At 43.5% G+C, this 21568-nt stretch overlaps 1 protein-coding gene and 1 long non-coding RNA gene across 8 annotated transcripts in view; one reads left to right on the plus strand and one right to left on the minus strand.

The window, feature by feature from the left end:
- The window catches only part of LOC149971285 (uncharacterized), a 1017865-nt gene that overhangs the window by 588060 nt on the left and 408237 nt on the right, over window positions 1-21568 (plus strand). The gene's annotated exons all lie outside the window — the stretch shown is intronic.
- The window catches only part of kirrel3b (kirre like nephrin family adhesion molecule 3b), a 200672-nt gene that overhangs the window by 6399 nt on the left and 172705 nt on the right, over window positions 1-21568 (minus strand). For 2 of the 7 annotated variants that reach the window (XM_036965152.2, XM_090223744.1), the window contains exons 6-15: window positions 21236-21341; window positions 15030-15178; window positions 14726-14853; window positions 13987-14113; window positions 9461-9561; window positions 8387-8585; window positions 6769-6876; window positions 6377-6460; window positions 5980-6089; window positions 3701-3787 (exon numbers count right to left, since the gene is read on the minus strand). In XM_036965152.2, coding sequence (XP_036821047.2) covers window positions 3701-3787; window positions 5980-6089; window positions 6377-6460; window positions 6769-6876; window positions 8387-8585; window positions 9461-9561; window positions 13987-14113; window positions 14726-14853; window positions 15030-15178; window positions 21236-21341 — 1199 coding nt within the window. Of the gene's footprint in view, window positions 1-3700; window positions 3788-5973; window positions 6090-6376; window positions 6461-6768; window positions 6877-8386; window positions 8586-9460; window positions 9562-13986; window positions 14114-14725; window positions 14854-15029; window positions 15179-21235; window positions 21342-21568 lie in introns of all 7 variants that reach the window. The other 5 variants (XM_021588217.3, XM_036965155.2, XM_021588221.3 and 2 more) reach the window with 3 other exon arrangements.

Genomic DNA, 21568 nt, shown 5'->3' on the forward strand with positions numbered 1-21568 from the left:
TTTTTCTCAATTAGTGACATTTAATCCCAGTAAAAATTCCCTTATTTTAAGAATGTGAAATGTCAGAATAATAGTAGAGAGAATGATTTATACCAGCTTTTATTTATTTTATCACATTCCCAGTGGGTCAGAAGTTTACATACACTTAATTAGTATTTGGTAGCATTGCCTTTAAATTGTTTAACTTGGGTCAAATGTTTTGGGTAGCTGGGTGAATAGGTTGGGTGAATTTTGACAGAGCTGGTGGGAGTAGTGGGATGAGGAGGAGGAGGCCTTGCTGTCCTTGTCGAACTGCAAGTAGCCGTCCTGCTTGCTGACAGAGCTGGTGTAACTGAGTCAGGTTTGTAGACCTCCTTGCTCATGCACTCTTTTTCAGTTCTGCCCACACATGTTCTATAGGATTGAGGTCAGGGCTTTGTGATGGCCACTCCAATACCTTGACTTTGTTGTCCTTAAGCCATTTTGCCACAACTTTGGAAGTATGCTTGGGGTCACTGTCCATTTGGAAGACACATTTGCAACCAAGCTTTAACTTCCTGACTTCTGTCTTGAGCTGTTGCTTCAATATATCCCAAAAGTTTTCTTTCCTCATGATGCCATCTATTTTGTGAAGTGCACCAGTCCCTCCTGCAGCAAAGCAAATCAAATCAAATCTTATTTGTCAAATACACATGGTTAGCATATGTTAATGTGAGTGTAGCGAAATGCTTGTGCTTCTAGATCCGACCGTGCAGTAATATCTAACAAGTAATCGAACAATTTCACAACAACTACCTTATACACACAAGTGTAAAGGAATGAGTAAGAATACGTACATACAAATATATGGACAAGATGCAGTAGATGGTTTAGAGTACAGTATATACAGTACATATGAGATGAGTAATGTAGGGTATGTAAACATTATATAAAGTGGCATTGTTTAAAGTGGCTAGTGATACATTTATTACATAAACATTTTTTATTACTAAAGTGGCTAGAGATTTGAGTCAGTATGTTGGGAGCAGCCACTCTGAGTTAGTGATGTCTGTTTAACTGTCTGATTGATGTCCTTGAGATAGAAGCTGTTTTTCAGGCTCTCGGTCCCAACTTTGATGCACCTGTACTGACCTCGCCTTCTGGATGATAGCGGGGTGAACAGGCAGTGGCTCGGGTGGTTGTTGTCCTTGATGATCTTTTTGGCCTTCCTTTGACATCGGTTGGTGTAGGTGTCCTGAAGGGAAGGTAGTTTGCCCCCGGTGATGCATTGTGCAGACCTCACTACCCTCTGGAGAGCCTTACGGTTGGGGGCAGAGCAGTTGCCGTACCAGGCGGTGATACAGCCCGACAGGATGCTCTCAATTGTGCATCAGTAAAAGTTTGTGAGTGTTTTTGGTGACAAGCCAAATTTCTTCAGCCTCCTGAGGTTGAAGAGGTGCTGCTGCGCCTTCATCACCACACTGTCTGTGTGGGTGGACCATTTCGGTTTGCCTGTGATATGTACGCCGAGGAACTTAAAACTTTCCATCTTCTCCACTACTGTCCCGCCGATGTGATGTGGGGCTGCTCCCTCTGCTGTTTCCTGAAGTCCATGATCATCTCCTTTGTTTTTTTGACATTGAGTATGAGGTTATTTTCCTGACACCACACTCCGAGGGCCCTCACCTCCTCCCTGTAGGCTGTCTCATCATTGTTGGTAATCAAGTCTACCACTGTAGTGTCGTCTGCAAACTTGATGATTGAGTTGGAGGCGTGCATGGCCACGCAGTCATGGGTGAACAGGGAGTACAGGAGAGGGCTGAGAACGCACCCTTGTGGGGCCCCAGTGTTGAGGATCAGCGGGGTGGAGATGTTATTTCCTACCCTGACCACCTGGGGGCAGCCCATCAGGAAGTCCAGGACTCAGTTGCACAGGGCGGGGTCGAGACCCAGGGTTTTGAGCTTAATGATGAGATTGGAGGGTACTATGGTGTTAAATGCTGATTTGTAATCGATGAACAGCATTCTTACATAGGTATTCCTGTTCTCCAGATGGGTTAGGGCAGTGTGCAGTGTGATTGCGATTGCGTCGTCTGTGGAACTATTGGGGCGGTAAGCAAATTGGAGTGGGTCTAGGGTGTCAGGTAGGGTGGAGGTGATATGGTCCTTGACTAGTCTCTCAAAGCACTTCGGAAGTAAGTGCTGCGGGGCGATAGTCATTTAGCTCAGTTACCTTAGGTTTCTTGGGAACAGGAACAATGGTGGGAACAACAGACTGGGATAAGGATTGATTGAATATGTCCGTAAACAAACCAGCCAGCTGGTCTGCACATGCTCTGAGGACGCGGCTTGTGATGCCGTCTGGGCCGGCAGCCTTGCGAGGGTTAACACATTTAAATGTTTTACTCACATTGGCTGCAGTGAAGGAGAGCCCGCAGGTTTTGGTAGCGGGCCATGTCGGTGGCACTGTATTGTCCTCAAAGCGAGCAAAGAAATTGTTTAGTTTGTCTGGGAGCAAGCACCCCCACAAGATGCTGCCCCCCCCCCCCGTGCTTCACGTTTGGGATGGTGTTTTTCGGCTTGCAAGCCTCCCCCTTTTTCCTCCAAACATAACAATGATCATTATGGCAAAACAATTATATTTTTGATTCATCGGATCAGATGACATTGCTCCAAAAAGTACGATCTTTGTCCCCATGTGAAGTTGCAAACCGTAGTCTTGCTTTTTTATGGTGGTTTTGGAGCAGTGGCTTCTTCCTTGCTGATTGGCCTTTCAGGTTATGTCGATATAGGACTCATTTGACTATTGATTTAGATACTTTTGTACCTGTTAACTCCAGCATCTTCACAAAGTCCTTTGCTGTTGTTCTGGGATTGACATGCACTTTTCGCACCAAAGTACGTTCATCTCTAGGAGACAGAACGCGTCTCCTTCCTGAGCGGTATGACGGCTGCATGGTCCCATGGTTTTCATACTTGCGTACTATTGTTTGTACAGATGAACGTGGTCTTGGCTGATTTCTTTTGATTTTCCCATGATGTTAAGCAAAGAGGCATTGAGTTTGAAGGTAGGCCTTGAAATACATTGACAGGTACACCTCCAATTGACTCAAATGATGTCAATTAGCCTATCAAAAGCTTCTAAAGCCATGACATCATTTTCTGGGATTTTCCAAGCTGTTTAATGGCACAGTCAAATTAGTTTATGTAAAATGCTGACCCACTGGAATTGTGATGCAGTGAATGATAAGTGAAATAATCTTTCTGTTAACAATTGTTGGAAACATGACTTGTGTCATGCACAAAGTAGATGTCCTAAACGACTTGCCAAAACTATAGTTTGTTAACAAGAAATGTGTGTAGTGTTTGAAAAATGAGTTTTAATGACTCCAACCTAAGTGTATTTAAAGTTTCGACTTCAATTTAGCTTTATGCTTGCTGTATGGTTTTGATTCGAAGTTATTGGTAACTGGTAGTGCCAGTGTACTCTGCATTCTAAGACATGGCTCCTGAACCTCTAGGGCCATACACATTCTGATTCCTAATACACCACTTTGGTTGACCCCTTAATTCATCAAATTAAACTTTAATTAGATACATTTGACCCCTGGCCTTATTTAGCCAATGTGGACGGAAATGGTCCTGTTGAAGATCAACCTCTTGCCTGCCTCCTCCCGTCTTTCTCCTTCTCCAACTCTATCTCCTTCCGTCCCCCCTCCATCATCCATGTTCATGGACCTACCTTGATATGCTGGTACTCTTTCTCATCCTCTTGCAGCACCTCTAGCTGCTTCAGCACTGACTCCTGCTGGAACTCCCCACGTTCTACCTGCATATAGACATCATGACCGCCATCGATAAGAGACATTACTGTACAGCCGTATTCATTGACCTGGCCAAGGCTTTCGACTCAGTCAATCACAACATTCCTATTGGCAGACTCGACAGCCTTGGTTTCTCAAATTATTGCCTCGCCTGGTTTACCAACTACTTCTCTGATAGAGTTCAGTGTGTCAAATCGGAGGGCCTGTTGTCCGGACCTCTGACAGTCTCTATGGGTGTGCCACAGGGTTCAATTCTCGGTCCGACTCTCTTTTCTATAAACATCAATGATGTTGCTCTTGCTGCTGGTGATTCTCTGATCCACCTCTACGCAGACAACACCATTCTGTATACTTCTGGCCCCTCCTTGGACACTGTGTTAACTAACCTCCAGACGAGCTTCATGCCATACAACTCTCCTTCCTTGGCCTCCAACTGCTCTTAAACGCAAGTAAAACTAAATGCATGCTATTCAATCGCTCACTGCCCCCACCTGCTCGCCCGTCCAACATCACTACTCTGGACGGCTCGGACTTAGAATACGTGGACAACTACAAATACCTGGGTGTCTGATTAGACTGTAAACCCTCCTTCCAGACTCACATTAAGCATCTCCAATCCAAAATTAAATCTAGAATCGGCTTCCTATATTGCAACAAAGCATCCTTCACTCATGCTGCCAAACATACCCTCGTAAAACTGACCATCCTACCGATCCTCGACTTCGGTGATGTCATCTATAAAATAGCCTCCAACACTCTACTCAACAAACTGGATGCAGTCTATCACAGTGCCATCCGTTTTGTCACCAAAGCCCCATACACTACCCACCTTTGCGAGCTGTATGCTCTCGTTTGTTGGCCCTCGCTTCATACTCGTCGCCAAACCCACTGGCTACAGGTCATCTACAAGTCTCTGCTAGGTAAAGCCCGCCTTATCTCAGCTCACTGGTCACCAAAGCAGCACCCACTCGTAGCACGCGCTCCAGCAGGTATATCTCACTGGTCACCCCCAAAGCCAATTCCTCCTTTGGTCGTCTTTCCTTCCAGTTCTCTGCTGCCCATGACAGAAACGAATTGCAAACATCTCTGAAGCTGGAGACTCACATCTCCCTCACTAAGCACCAGCTGTCAGAGCAGCTCACAGATCACTGCACCTGTACATAGCCCATCTGTAAACAGCCCATCTATCTACCTACCTCATCCCCATACTGGTATTTATTTATTTATTTATTTTGCTCCTTTGCACCCCAGTATCTCAACCTACACATTCATCTTCTGCCAATCTACCATTCCAGTGTTTAATTGCTATATTGTAATTACTTCGCCACCATGGCCTATTTATTTCCTTAACTTACCTCATTGCACTCACTGTAAATATACTTTTTGTTTTCTTTTGTTCTACTGTATTATGGACTGTATGTTTTGTTTATTCCATGTGTAACTCTGTGTTGTTGTATGTGTCTAATTGCTACGCTTTATCTTGGCCAGGTCGCAGTTGCAAATGAGAACTTGTTCTCAACTAGCCTACCTGGTTAAATAAAGGTGAAATAAATAAATAAATAAAATAGACAAGGCACGTTTAGAAATATGATGTTATCATAACAGTCAGCATGCAGGGATATCACTTTCGAAAAATTCGGAAATAATTTTCAGACACATTTCAACTTCACTCGGGCGCATAACTATGAATAATGTATCCATGAATCTCATTAGAGAAATGCAGATATGTACGGTATCATATGCAGACCCATGAACTCCCATAAAGTGTTAATAATATAATCAAAGCCCCTTGCTGAAACCATAGCCCTGCTCTCCTGGGCCTTTTCAAAGCGCAGAACTTATGTCATCCCAAAAAATGAGGCAGGGTTTTTTAATAGACAGACATAGGGCACAATTAAAAAAGCTACGCCTTACTGTGGCTTTTTCCCTCACAGGGAGAAACAACGTGGGCCAGTTCTCTAGATATAGGCCAACACAGTGCATTGATCACAGCATATACAGTACATCTACACACCTCAGTCCTGTTCCATTATTCAGCAGGTTGCTTTTGTGCCCTAGTGAAGTGCTATTAATGCTATCCCAGAGATAATTAGCATTCATTATCTGTGAGTATAAAGAGGGCTGGAGGGGATAGGGTTTTCTGTTGTTTTCACGTTGGGTACAGAAGTGGAAATGGTGGTAGGACACTCACACTCACCATCAGTTGCTTCATGGCGGTGTGCTCCTCATTTTCCCGTGCCGCGTTGTGGTCTTTGTGTACAATCTCCACTCGGATGTCGTTCTTGGCCGACACCACCCCTTTCAGATCTGTTGGAAACAATAGTAAGTTACAGCTCAAGATGCTGAGACACACAATATTCACAGAGACATTGCACTTCCCCCAATAACTTCAATACACTGGACTTCAAATCTTCTTGGCATGGCTTTTGAAAGTAGTGTCCCCTTCCCCAACAGTACAGAGCAAGAGATTACATTTCTTTTGTTTTGTTGTCAAGATAAGATTATTTTCTACGTACATAAGCACATCTCACACTGGCCTTGCGGTGGCTCATTTAGAACAATGCGGTTCATACTATCATATAACAAAGTCTTACTTTCTGTCTTAATTTTGCTTGCAAGTTCTCGCTGGTGAGTACAGATGGAGACGGGTAGTGAGGGCATTACCAGGTGCGCTTCCTCTGTGGTATACAACAACAACATGCTGAATGCTAGTAAAAGGTCCCACACAGGGACTCACGCACGCAGCAGCACAGTTTTGGAAAAGCGCAATGGCTGACTGTTTCTAACCTAAGGCACTGTTAGGGATGGAGTTTTGAATTTGAACGTTAGACAGGATGGAAGTAGCTGTAGCTAGCAATGAATAGTCAGGTAAGTTATACTGCTCAATTATGAGACATGAGCCCTCACACCCTGTCTATCACTTGCTGAGGACCATGCCTCATTTTGCTTTGGCATGCAGTGGGTGGCACAGGTACGGGATACGTACTTCTCTGAGAGCGGGTACAGCAGAAAGCTCCGATGGTCCCTATGAGGACTATGAAAGCCACCAAGGCCCCAACTGCCACCCCGATGATGACCGCCACCGGGAGAGACTCTGTGGACATCAAAACATTCCCTTCTACAATAACACATTGCAAATACAACCAATATACTACACACATATAAAGTATACATAGATACAAACATATAAAACAAGGACCAAAGTTCAAACAATTACATTGTAAAATAATAAAGACATTACTTAGTTTTACAAATACACACATCTCAATAACATATTAATAATAAATATTTTCCCAAATGTTTTGATGGCCAACATAAGAAATATCTATATAAGGTTGATAGAAAACATGATTTGTATTTTAACATATTTCTTATTACAGTGCTGATTCTATCCAATCACATTTAATTCATACTCACAAAAGTGGCTGACAGTTTTTTAATTGAGAGGATAAATAGCAACAGGGCTGTAAATTGAGTCAGCCTAATCCTTAAAGGAATCATTTGAGATTTTGGCAATAAAGCCATTTATCTACTTCCCCAGAGTCAGATTAATTTGTATGTCTCTCCGTGGTTTGAAAGAAGAAGCGAAATTACTAACTAGCGTTAGCGCAATGACTGGAAATCTATGGGAACAGTATGCTCCTGTAGATTTCAGTCATTGTGCATTGGCTTGCAAAACTACCTCTAACTTCCTTCATCCTGGACAGAGACATACAGATGGTATCTATGAATTCATCAGACTCTGGAGAAGTAGATAAAGGACTTTATTGTCAACATCTCAACGTATCCCTTTAAAGTATCTATGCGTGGTCTGATTCCACTGTTATAACGAAGACTTAGACATCCAACTACATGAATTACCTCCCCACACTTTAAACAAACGCAACACAATAGATAGCCTTTTCCCCAGCATTGACGTCTATTTAATTTCTTAATTAATCAATGTCCCTTTCATATAAGCCAGCAATACAGTATAATTTATGGGGAGTGAACAAAAACAAAACTTCCCCATTGAAAAGACAGAGCAACACGTCCAGCTATGAAACCCAGCCAATAATTGAATAATAAAGCATTGGTATAAACAAAGCCATAGTGGAATATTTGTGTTGTCGTGTGGTATGACTACTGATCTGGTATGCCTACTGATGTGCTATGACTATGAATCTGCACTTGCGTTGAACAATATCTTTTAACTAGCTAATTAGCTACAAATTACTCACACTGTGACTGAATCTACAAAATTATTGCAGTAACTACAAATGCATTGGCTGTTTATTTCATACTGCATCTGTCCGATTTCAACAGTCTGGGTCATCCTATTGTTCTAAAGTGAAATAATGTGAAGTGTTGATAAATCAGACACCACAAAAATGTCACTCAAATGAGATAGGTGTTGTCAGCACCTAAACACTGTATGGTGCATCGGGGTTCATTGTGATTTGTGGCTGATAATGACAATGGTTGGTTCAACACTTGTAAACCTATCAAATCCACTGACACACACCCTCTCTAGTTGACACACACATTCTCTACACTACACTAGAACCACGGCCACCACAGTGTTGAAGTAGAGAAGGTGGAACCTGTTGAACCTTGGCTCCCACCTTGTTCCTTGAGACGGATGATCTCCGTGTCAGACCCAAAGCTGTTCCAGGCTGTGCAGTTGTAGATGGTCTGGAAGTCTGCAGGGACGATGTTACTCATGGTCAGAGTAGAGATGACTCCTTCTTCGGTGCTGACCGTCTCCACTGTGTAACGGCCAGATGTCCCTGACTCCAGCACTGTCTCCTTCCATGACCAGGCCTGTAAGGGAATCACAAGGTAAACATGAGTGGGGAGGAGTTCCCCATCTTTCACTGGGTGATCTGAAGCAAGAAGTACTGTTCTAATTGACAACAATTGATTGCTGACAAATAAGATGAATTGCAAGCACTTTTCTGGTGGTTAAAACATATTCATAAGCATGGAAGCAAAATTACTTTCACATTTATGTTGGATAAATATTCATGCTACCTCTTTAGACCCTCCCATCAAATCAACAGCATATTAATTATGCAGCAAGTTAATGCCAATTATCAACACACAAAACATTCATTTGTAGATTGCAATTATGCCAAAACACACACACTCACATGTGTACTTACATGTACACACACACACACACACACACACACACACACACAGACACACACACACACACACACACACACACACACACACACACACACACACACACACACACACACACACACACACACACACACACACACACACACACACACACACACACACACACACACACACACACACACTGTTGATGGAACAAGAGAGGGCTCTGAGAGAGTAGGCTGTTTATCTAAGGGCCATAAATCTTAATGGGATCTGTGCTAACAGAGCATCAGCATGCATTACATTAGAAATTAAGGGTGTAAGCTTGCCATGCTTCATGCCCTCCCATTCATACAAAATCAAGCAGTTAGAATACTATTATATTCATTAAACTGATATCTTTCTCAGTTGTATTGCATGTTAACTTAGATGGTTTAATGAAATGCTGATAATGCAACAGTAGCCCTGTCAGGGCACCATGGCTGTAATGCGACCCATATACCATGCAATGCTGTGGCCATTAGAGATAAGTAAAATAGATAGATATTGAAGGAAGTGGTGTTACTCACAATGCGGTCTGGAGGTGGAGTGCTCCGGATGAAGCACTTGATCTCGCCCTTCTCCCCATGGAGAGCCTGATGGGTCTGGGTACTAGAGATGGTGGGTGGGCCTGTAGAGAGGGCACAGAGGAGAACATATCAACACTCTACCATGAAGGCCTATAGAGAGGGCACAGAGGAGAACATATCAACACTGTACCATGAAGGCCTGTAGAGAGGGAACAGAGGAGAACATATCAACACTGTACCATAAAGGCCAATCACAAACCCACACATTACCACAATCAACTACTGCCAGATTCCTGTGGGTTCAGGTTCATGCCATGTAGCACTGGTTCAATCAGGTTGTGCTGCATTCAATTAAGAGGTAGACTGCATTCTTTCACATAGTAAATCCTACTTCCAATTTCCAACTGACTCCTAATGCCGGCGCTGAGGATTGCATTGTGGTTTTATGCAAACATCTCATCCAACCTCCACAATACCACCAAGGGCAGGTTAGGGCTGTATGAAGGGCATCCATGTGGGCCCAAAATGTTATGGTGCTCTTGATTTCTCCCAGTATGATAAGGGTCATGGTGGCGAGTCGAGAGGCATTTCTGTGGGCATAATCATGATGGGAGAAGTGTCATTGTGGAGAGATAACACTCCTCCCTGTGTCTCTGAACATTCAATTTAGCTCGCCAGAGCCTTGCACTTTGACCCATAGAGATTCCATCCATCGGATAACCTCCAGTCCTCCCAACAAGACAACAGAGGAAGCAGTCTATCAGATTAAATAGCCAGTAAAAACATTGAAACATTTTTTGGGGTGTGATTTAAGATGTTTAAGTGTAGAGTAGTGGGGAAACAACTTGATTAGTAAGAAGGTGAGCTTACTGCCAACTCCCCTCCAACCTGTTCCCTGGCATCTCTTTGCATGTACATAATTGCAGTTTATTACCTGTCTCTCATTAAAATAAATTAGCATTTTAATGAGATTCTGGCAGATGGTCTCTCGGTATGCCACTTCATGCAGGAGACTGGGAGTTTGGTTGCTGATTCTGTGGAATGATTGCGGCAAACAAACAGCACTACATTGAGCACTATGTCCCAACACCACTGTCTTAGTAGCCTATGGTGGACTGGCATGGGGGCCCGGTCTGTGTGGACCTGTGCAGATGTGTCAGTGTAGTTGGATGCATAAAATCGTGTGTGTGTGTGTGTGTGTGTGTGTGTGTGTGTGTGTGTGTGTGTGTGTATGGCTGGAATGGGCTCCTGTGGTAAACACACTCAGATCTATTCCTCCCGGGCTGCCCAAGGCGAGTGCTGGTGGCTCGGGAGAATCTGCTCTGTGGATCAGGGCTGCAAATGAGGAATATAATTAGATGGTTTTATCTCTCTGCCTCAGACTGCTGGGGTGTGGTGACTCCTTCAGAGGAAAGGGAGGAGTGTGTGTGTGTGTGTGTGTGTGTGTGTGTGTGTGTGTGTGTGTGTGTGTGTGTGTGTGTGTGTGTGTGTGTGTGCGCGCGCAGACTGTCTGATCAGAGAGAGAGGGAGCTGGTGGTGGGTGGTGTGAGTGCTCCAACTGTCAGTGGACTCAGTCGATATGGTCAGAGATTTTTTTTAAGAGTATGAAATGGGCTGCTTCAAAATCCGATTCTTTGTTATTCTTTGTTCATCACCTTGTCGAAAGAGCCTACGTCAAAGACCGGGCCTTGCATTTGCAAACAGAGTTTGAAGTATAGCCTGAGCTTTGAAAAGGTGTGTCCTTTTGTGCTTCCTTGCAACAGCTCATTCAAAGCACCTAAGAGATGTTGTATTCTATTACAATCTCTGTCACACCCATTTGAATGGTATTTCTCAACTGAATTATTAATTTGTGCTGGTTTCTGTAAGCTCTGTCTTGGCACTTGGAGAAGGAATGAAATGCTAATTTATTGAGCATATAAAGACTATGTCTGGCAGAGAAAAATATAACTACAACAACAAGATGCCCCGTGGGAGACTAGAAGGCACATTGGCCCACTTTCTCCATTAATGTGTTAATGTGCTCCCTCTCCCTGGGCTGCCTAACATCTGATTAGGCAGGCAGGCAGGCAGGCAGGCAGGCAGGCAGGCAGGCAGGCAGGCAGGCAGGCAGGCAGACAGACAGACAGACAGACAGACAGACAGACAGACAGACAGACAGACAGACAGACAGACAGACAGACAGACAGACAGACAGACAGACAGACAGACAGACAGACAGACAGACAGACAGACAGACAGACAGACAGACAGACAGACAGACAGACAGACAGACAGACAGACAGACAGACAGGAACACACACCTACCAAGAAATACACAAGATGGACAGACTCATACCTCTACAAACAAACACTCATTCAAATATAATATGTCCAAGTTCATTGATAGGGACACAAACACATGTAGGCTACAAATCTCAAGTAAAAATTCAGCCATATACCTACTAGTTTTCTCTGTGTGTGTATATTGCACAAGGATGCATTGAACACATGATCAAAAAACAAGCACAATACAATATCTTCACTCAAACAAATATTGAAGCTCAGACTGACTGTGTGAGGATGTTAAACTACAGCGAGCAATACGTATTCATTAGTGACTTCAACATAAACTGCCTCCCCTGCTAGCTATTTGATTCTAATTAAATTACACCAGTCCCCAGGGAAGGAGAGGATTCTCTTGTCTGTGTTGCTGCTCAGTGGGAGTCGTTGACATGCAACGGAAGAAAGAACATATTGACAAATTCTAAACACATGCATTTCAATTGTTTGTGTAAAATGATCCAGGCATAAGCGATGGGAAACAAATAGCAAAACATGCAAACACATACACACACACTCCCTCACACCGTGCATATACTCAGTCTTTCTGAGACACGATCAAGGCGTCTCCCAAAACGCACGGTCATCAGTCATGCCCTTCTTTCACTGTCAGATCCAATTGGATCCTATTGGATGTCAAAGACCTCAGGTTGATGAGGGCTGAGGAGAATACAGCTTCATCTGCCATAAAGACGACAACTTAAAACAATCAAGCAGCAAACCGTGGGAGAGTCCTCTCCACATGCTGCCACTTCAAACACTCTGTTTGTGCTTCCTCGGCTTGACAATCTGATTCGCTGAGAGGACTGGGCAGGTTAGAAATGTGAACATATCGACTGAGGACCCATCGTGTGGTTTTAAGAAAGCGTGGATTTCAGTTATTCAGACTGGAACAAAGAATTTGGCTTTTTAATGTCAGAGACAGATCCAGGCCGTGAGGCAAGAGAGGCTGAAGAACAGGCAAACATAAACAAATAAAAGAGAAGTAAACACCAATAAAGAAGACTGAAGCAAACGTTTTCCGCTTTGTGTTATTTTTCCAAATGTGTGTTCTATGAGTTGTGCTATCACTATTATTATTAAAGCAATGTATCATCTCTTTGTATAGTGTTGTATACAGAAGTAACACAATCCCCATAGATAGTTGTACATGAAAGAAAGACCAATTCAATTGGAAAAATAAACTTGAACAGAGATTTTGTTTACTAGTCCAGACAGTAAAAAGGATGCTGGGATAAAACAAAACTGTTAAGGTGTAAATTAGGAATGACTTAGCTCCATACTATTGGAGCTCTGATCTTGAACAGAACTAGGCTATTGATAGAAAAGGGGCTCATAGCACACACTAGTGGTTGTAATCCAATAACGAAAGGGGCATTTGGATGCCATTCTCTCTGATGCTCAGCTACTGTACAAGTTTAAAAATAAGCAACAACGCTGCTAACAACAGACATTGTACGGATTGCATTCAAGATATCCAATGTATTGTCGAGGACAATACCTTACTTTCATCTACCACCCATGCAAATGGACATGGTGAGAAAAAGCCCTTTAAAGAACGTGTAAATTCTTGACTGATAGCTGCTGCAACACTAATGCACGCTCTGTGAATACCAAGCGGTGTTAATGAAGTCATTTGTCTGCGAGTTGCGGGGTCTCCCACCATTCCATTGCTCTGCATTCATTAGTCAGTCACGGCCTGAAAACGCCAACCCTCTCCTCGACTCCTACAGAATCTAATCAGCATTAAAGCACATTTCCTGTGTTTAAGGATTATAATGCAATATCCTGGATGTGCTAGCTATATTATCCATCCATCCCTGTGTCTTTCTAAGGACTGATGAAATGTCAAGGAAATACATTTTCATGCATCTGTTACACACGTTACCACCAGATCAATGCTGTGAATCTCTCTGCTGTAGACTACTACGCACTGTTGAATTTGAAACCTTTTCTAGAGTAAATACTGTACATTGAGAGATGGCATCACTGCATACATTTATTCAGAGCATGAACACCTGGAGAGACCAAATAGAAAACCTTCTACTTCCCCCGTATTGTTGGAAAGTCTTTGGGGTGAAGATATGTTTTTGTGTGTAAACCACAGACGATGCTCAGTACAGGCTGTAGTGATACATTGCTTTCTTCTTTACAGATGTGACCCCCAAACCACTCAATACATTCCTGACCAGTGTGACACTTACCGTTGACGGTGAGAGAAACCTCCTTCTCCCCGGCGCCGACTCGCGGAACCACGGCACGGCACACATATTTCCCAGCATCTTCCTGCCTCACAGCCTTGAGTGTCAGGATGTTCTCGTTGCTTAGTACCTGCCGCACGGAGGTCAAGAGTCACTGAATGAGCAGTGAGAGGTCACCTTCTCATTTGAGGCAGCACAAAGCAGCCTATGCTCCTCTTAACGCCTTAAAGGTCACCTCTCTTCTATTATTAAAATCCAATTTGAGGCCAGGCTCATACGAGAGAGGGGCGGTTTTGGTCTCCATCTCCAGGCTTGGAAGTTTGATGTGTACGGAGTTGAGGAATGAGCCTGGCTGGCAGATCAATTGCATGCCCCTTTGCTCACCTCAACACATCTCCGGCCAGGAGTCAGGGAGCAGGACCACTAACGAGCCCGAACCGCTAGCTGCCTCAGAATTTTGAGATTAATGAGATTTTGAAAACAACTGATTTGAGCTCAAAGGGCACTGCTTTGTCACCTGAATCCTGCATGACTGCTGCGGTTAGATGTTTTATAATTAATGAAGTTACTGCTGTGGCCAGCATGATACGGGGGTGGTTGTGAAAAACATACCAATATAAAGTAAATGACTTTGAAAGTATCGGCTAACCTGATTGGAACAATGGATCACAATCTACAGTGTATCGCACCTAGACAAAACAATCATGCAATTCTGAAAGACATTGGATGAGTGAATACTTACCACCCCAGAGCCCCTCTTCATCCAGACAATGGTGAGGGAGGGGTTTCCAGTCCAAGCACAGTTGAATACAGCATCAGACCCCAGATCCACCTGTAAGGACTGGGGCTCTGCAGACATGCGTGGACCAACTGCAGGAACACAGACACAGTCAGTACAATCAACACAACGCCACCAGCAACACAGAACACTCTATAACACAGTACCATACGGTCAGCTACAGAATGTATCTAAATAGGATGTATAACATTGGGTGGACATCAATATTGGATAGCCACAGAAAGAGCAACACAGTAGTAGTACTCACAGTAGACGTCGACGTTGCGGCTGATGTTGGTGCTGCCCAGAGGGTTGGTGACCTCACAGGAGACTGGCTCGGTGAAGAAGGAATGGTCCACAATGACCTCATAGGTGTCCCCAGAGACCTCCTTTATCACATTACCTCCTTTGGCCCACCTGTAGTGAAGTGCAATAGATAGATAGATAAATAGATAGATAGAGAGAGAGAGAGAGAGAGAGAGAGAGAGAGAGAGAGAGAGAGAAAGAGAGAGAGAGAGAGATACCCTGCATGAGAGGGGTGGTCTGATAATCTACTGGTATTCACAAATTGCTTTGACCTTATTGTTGACCTATGGTCGCCTGGCCTATGATTGTCGGAAAATACTCTGCTGAGGGCCCAGAATATCTGCAGAAGGAAGACATTTTGAACACACATTACCACCAGACCAATATGAAGAATGGGTTGCTTCTGACTAATAACGTTTCAGTCCCGGTCATCAGTGAGGGATGATGGCACCTGTCTGAAGGATGAGAGGATGGGGGGAGAGGAGGGAGGGATGAAACATTAAGACAGTTTCTCTCCTTCCATGTCAGGACCACGTTGTTCTCTGAAAAACATTCCTGTGCAGGTTCTCTGCTGGCTTCAGCATATTTTTGTGGCAGCCATCCATTCCCTGACGATGCCGGCTGACACGTACTGTATGGTAGAGTCCTACTGACGATGCCGGCTGACACGTACTGTATGGTAGAGTCCTACTGACGATGCCGGCTGACACGTACTGTATGGTAGAGTCCTACTGACGATGCCGGCTGACACGTACTGTATGGTAGAGTCCTACTGACGATGCCGGCTGGCACGTACTGTATGGTAGAGTCCCCCTGACGATGCCGGCTGACACGTACTGTATGGTAGAGTCCTACTGACGATGCCGGCTGACACGTACTGTATGGTAGAGTCCCCCTGACGATGCCGGCTGACATGTACTGTATGGTAGAGTCCTACTGACGATGCCGGCTGACACGTACTGTATGGTAGAGTCCCCCTGACGATGCCGGCTGACACGTACTGTATGCACGTAAAGGCACCTGATGTTAATACATTGACACCGGATTGCATGAAGAACATCCGTTTGTGTTGGAGCGATGCCTCCTGATTTCACCGCTTCTGTCTTGTTCGTTATGCCATACTGGATGGTTCCCTGTTGCTGTGGGAGACAGGGACCATTTATTAAAGCGAGCCAGGGCATGAGTGGATGTTTGGGGCTGCTTCTCGGTCACATTTACAAGGTATTTTGGGACATTCAACTCTGTATAATCTTAATCCTCTCCCCTTCCCCAGAAAGAGATGTATTTGCATGCTCTTGTGGGCGAAGATAACCTTTCACTTCTAACTGTCACAAAACATGGTTCTATTTTCTCACCCAAGATTACAGGGTACACTGTGCAGTATTCCAGGGATAGGGGACTTGTTTGTTATCCATGAGTGAAGCCTTGGTCTTTGCTTGACTGGAATAGTATAATTTAAATGAGAATAGATTACCTCATTCATTCAGCAAGTGAAGCAGCTTTCTAATTGGCTCCAGTAGATTTTTCTCTGCTGCTCATTTTGCTGCTGAGGAGACTATGTTTCCACACTATAGGAGGAGAGTTCACTGCGTGCAAATTGAAGCCACTGAGATCACTGTCTGCTTAATATGCACAGGGACACCTGTGTTTCCAAATATATAAAAATTAGGGCATATGGGTGTGCTTGGCTCTCCTGTCCCTTCCTTACATAACTGATCCAGGAGGAGAATGTGCTGGATTCGAGAAAATATTAATACCGTTACAGTAATCTACACAAAGCAAACATTTTGTGTGTATAGTCCCTCAAGAAAACAATTCTGTACACAAAATATTGAATTAAGTATTATAATAATGACTATGATAATGACAACACACTGTCTATGAATATTAGATGTCAATAAATGCGCTGATGACAGTGATCATTAATGCCCTCTGAATCTCAGTGTCTGATGATGAATGACTCTCCACAGGCTGTGACTGAGAGTGTAGGGTTGATAGAGTACTGGAGGAGTTACAGTGAGTTAAGCACAGAAGTTTGGCCAGCAGGTTTCTCCCAAATGGAGTGTGAGGCTGCCAGGACTGGGAGGTCCACAGTGCAGAGAGAGCAGAGACAGAATGCTAGTGCCTGCAGGGAGTGTGAAAGCTCGGCTGGTGTGCTGGTCCCCATCCAATAGAGTCTAAACAAAGCCAGCTCTGCATCCATCAGACTGCATCTCCTCTGGGAGGGCAGAGGGGCCAGCGAGAACTTACTCAACAGCTCACTTACCACCCGGACCTATTCATGGATGTAGGTCACACAATGAGGTGCAAGTCAGGTGTGTGCCTCAGGGTGTGTGTGTGTGTGTGTGTGTGTGTGTGTGTGTGTGTGTGTGTGTGTGTGTGTGTGTGTGTGTTTGTGTATGGCAACATCAGTGAAATCTGTGTTTACCAGGGAAAGAACAGTGAAAACCCAACCTTGTTGGGGACAAGAATGGTCAAACTGAATTATATTAAATTAAACATCTAGCTATGTTATTAACATATAGAATACACTATTATTATTATCAGCATGGTTATGTACATCACAGCAAAGATTATGTTGCTCATTTGCATTTTCATGATGTTGAATATATAAAAATACTTATTTCAATGGAAAATAGACACTTTCATAATGATGTGTTGATCAAATCGCACCCTGATGTTCTTTGAATAAAATGTGTAAAACAAATAATACAGAAATGTCTCTTGATTTGACATAATATGACAAAAGGCCCAATATTAGAAGAGAGAACAACACATTGTTTATAGTTTCAACACATTGTGAATGACATTCCAATATACCGTCTGCCATTGGGTAGGGAACATGAGCAAAGATGATGAGACTATCAGTTTGGTGCCTCACAATTCAAATAAAACCAGGAAGTCTGTTTGTCTGGCAGAAGAACATCGCTGTTGTACCTTCCTTTAAAACATTACTGTCATTAGTGGCATGGTACCAGTCAAAATATTTTGTACAGCCAAAGTGTTTATGCCAGTAGAACAGACAAGATGGATTTAATTTGCTGTGCCTGCTACTGTTTTTTTCTCTCTCTCGCTATTCTCGTAGGCTGGATACACTGGGTGGCACAAAGCGAGTCGCAGGGGAAGCACGGTTGTGGAAAAACAAACATTGGCAATGCCCACAGACAATGTGACGGAAAGCGCCACGATGGTAAACCTCTTCATTAGCCACCTCAGAGACACAGACGAGGAAAAGGTAGATGGTAGAACTGACAAAAAAAAAATCTAGTAGCAACAACACGCTAATTGTTTAACTGGGGAGAGAATTGGGGATGGTGTTTTCTGGGCGTGAAGAGGGACGTGTTTGTGGTAGAGTGTGCAGGTGAGAGAGCTGAAACTCCGCTTCTGATGTGTCTCTCTCTGGAGTGCCTCTTCTTGGAGTAGTGAAAAAAAAGCTTTGTATCTGTACCACCAGGGCGTTCAATATGATGTTGAAGTATTATGGTTGCCCCTCCTCCTTCCATTATGTAATGACGATCCCTTAACAGCTCTATTGTTTTACAATTCCTCGATTCACATCAACACACTCAGACAAAAGCACAAACTTACTTCCAACAGTACTTCCCCCCCATCTATCCTATGAGTCTCTAGAAAACGCTAACATCCGGTTTTCAGAGATACAGTATTTTCAACCTAACTTCCGTTTTCCCTGAAAAACACAAATGAGCACTCCGCTCAGGCATCTTTCTTTGCCTGCTATGTTAGGTTACTCCCTATCCTCTACTCCTATCCTATCCACTATCCCTGAGGCACATGTTCTTTCCTCCCAGGAGTAAGGGTTCTGGCTCTGCCTGAGAGATATCTGTAGACTGGAGACTTATTTCCATTCGCTTTGTTAAGCAACATTCATAGAGCGGCCAATCACAGCAGATCATAGAGAATAGAAATCACCATGTCATTGACTCTTCCTCTGCTACCGTGGCTCTGTATGTGTGTGAAGTGCTTATTGAAGTGGAGGATGGCAGAGTGGTGTGCTGAGGATGGATGGCACTCTGGAGGTTAGAAGAGAGTCCATCACTCTAAGGGCTGCCCTGTCCTTGTGGCATATCTGATCTCCAGAGACAGGGTGTATTAGAGCTGACTAACAGACACACCGCACCACTAGCTCCCTACTCTGCACTGCTGTAACGCTCTCCGGGGGACAAGGAGGGTTCTCCTCAATCAACTCCCCAGTGTAGACAGGAACAGTGCAACACTCCCAAATGTAGACTGAGAGAGCTGGAGATAAAATATCAAATAGTTATTTCGAAGAATGTGTCACGTTCTGACCTTAGTTCCTTTATTATGTCTTTGTGTTAGTTTGGTCAGGGCGTGAGTTGGGGTGGGTAGTCTTTGTTATTTTTTCTATGTTGTATTTCTGTGTTTGGCCTGGTATGGTTTTCAATCAGAGGCAGCTGTCGATTGTTGTCTCTGATTGAGAATCATACTTAGGTAGCCTGTTTTCCCCATTTTGGTTGTGGGTGATTATTTTTCGTGTCAATGTTTGCTCCGGGACTGTGGGACTGTGTCGGTTTCAATTTATTTTCTTATTTGTTTTCTGTGTTCAGTTATATTTAATTAAAATAATATTATGGACACTTACCACGCTGCGCATTGGTCCGATCCTTCCTACGCCTCCTCAGAAGAGGAGAACGAAAACCGTTACAGAATGTGTGCTAAAATTAATCGTAAATGAATCTGCATGGTTGCATATTGAAAAAAAAAAGATATATTACCACAGCCCAACTCAACTCAAAGTGGTATTGGATCCTAACACTAGTGAATCCCTTCTAGAGAGTGCCTATTTCAGCCTGAAGTTCAACCTCCCTCCTTTTTTCATTACATTATCCATTGGTTTCCAAGGCTAAAAGGAATCTGACCCACCAAGGCTCCCAAGGACCCAGGCCCTCTTAGTGGAACATTGATCCATGTCCCACAACAATAGAGACTGAGTTCCACGGTGATTGTAGCAGAAGACCTGCCTTTGGTGTAAACCTGCACAATCAAACACAAGTCTTGTTTGCCTTGATATCTGTTTTTTAAAAGGGCAGAATCCATCAAAGGAACGTCTCTGTTTTGCCACCTGTGAGTGTGTTGTAGATCCATTTCATTTCCCAATACTGCTTCAGACTCAGTGTCGGCTGGGCAATTCCCTTCGCTATTGATTTTGTTCCACTTATTCTTCCCTTGGTTTTAAAACCCTCACAGAAAAGCATGTCTTGACAAATCACCTTGGCATTACACCTCTTCAAGGACCAAGTTTCATGAGAATTTCTTCTTTATCCCCAATCCTCTCTGAGAGGAAAGGAAACGTTTATTGTGAGAATTGAAGAACTCAGTGTTCCAAATCAAGTCTCTGTGTGTGCTTGAAGTTGTCAGTCAGAATCCAAAAAAGATTGAGAAAAAGCACAGACATGGGTTCAGCGTAGATTCAGAAGATCAACCAACTCCTTCCACTCAAATGTCCATTGGCCCTGCTGCAGTACTCTGACACTCATGTCACCCTTTTAACATGATACCTTGTAACCCTGGCATCCTCATCAGATACAACACAATGCCAGCTCTTCTCCCACTCAAGGTAATGTATCTATGTTCAGGGGATATAGACAATGGTATCTCAAAGCAAAGCCATGCAAGTCAATGCATTCATTAGTCTCTAAGTACATGACTGGGAATGAATTTCAACCGACGTTTGGCATTAGATTTTTCTCTGTATGTTTTTCTGTGAAAATTTTCCAAATCGACAAGAGATTTAATAGTGTCACGGCATCATAAGAATTCTCTGACAATGATTAATACCATCAATAGTGAAGTGCCACATTTGACTTAATGTGAGAAGTTATTAGCAACAAGCAACATTAATCAGACAGGACCTTTGTATATCATTTGAAGTTTTTGTCAGCGTTTTTCTTTCTCATTATGGGGCATTGCATAATGCATTATGTCTGGCTCACATATTTTGCTATAATACATTTCTCATTGAGAGACTAGTAATGGAGTTTAAAGTAAAGTTCTGAGACAGCACATTCAAAGTCTTACCAAGGAACCAAGTTCAGAGTGAAAATAATCTGATATAGACTATCAAGACAGAGAGAGAAATAGTGACAGAGACAGAGGGAGAGGTATGAATGTATAGGTAGGTAATCTTACCTGTACAGTGTGACGGGTGGGTTAGCCTTGGCCGAGCAGTGGAACTTGACAAGGTTTCCTTCCAGAATGGGCTGAGGCTCCACTGACAGATTGACAAGTGGCAAATCTGTATGGACACAGACCAGAGACAGACGACCAATTAGAAAAGACCCCTGTAACAACCTTACAGTAATCTAGGGCTGTTGCATTTACCAAATAGACCAGCATATTACCCTATAGAAACTTATGTTGTGAGATATTTTTACAAGTGCGGAAATACACTACCTATACTTGTTTTACATTTTCATTTGAGACATTAAAGAGCAGAAAAACACAGGAAATCAAATCAAATAA

The sequence above is a fragment of the Oncorhynchus mykiss genome, chromosome 27 (genome assembly GCF_057628025.1).
Source record: "Oncorhynchus mykiss isolate SJ-2025 chromosome 27, ASM5762802v1, whole genome shotgun sequence".
NCBI lineage: Eukaryota > Metazoa > Chordata > Actinopteri > Salmoniformes > Salmonidae > Oncorhynchus > Oncorhynchus mykiss.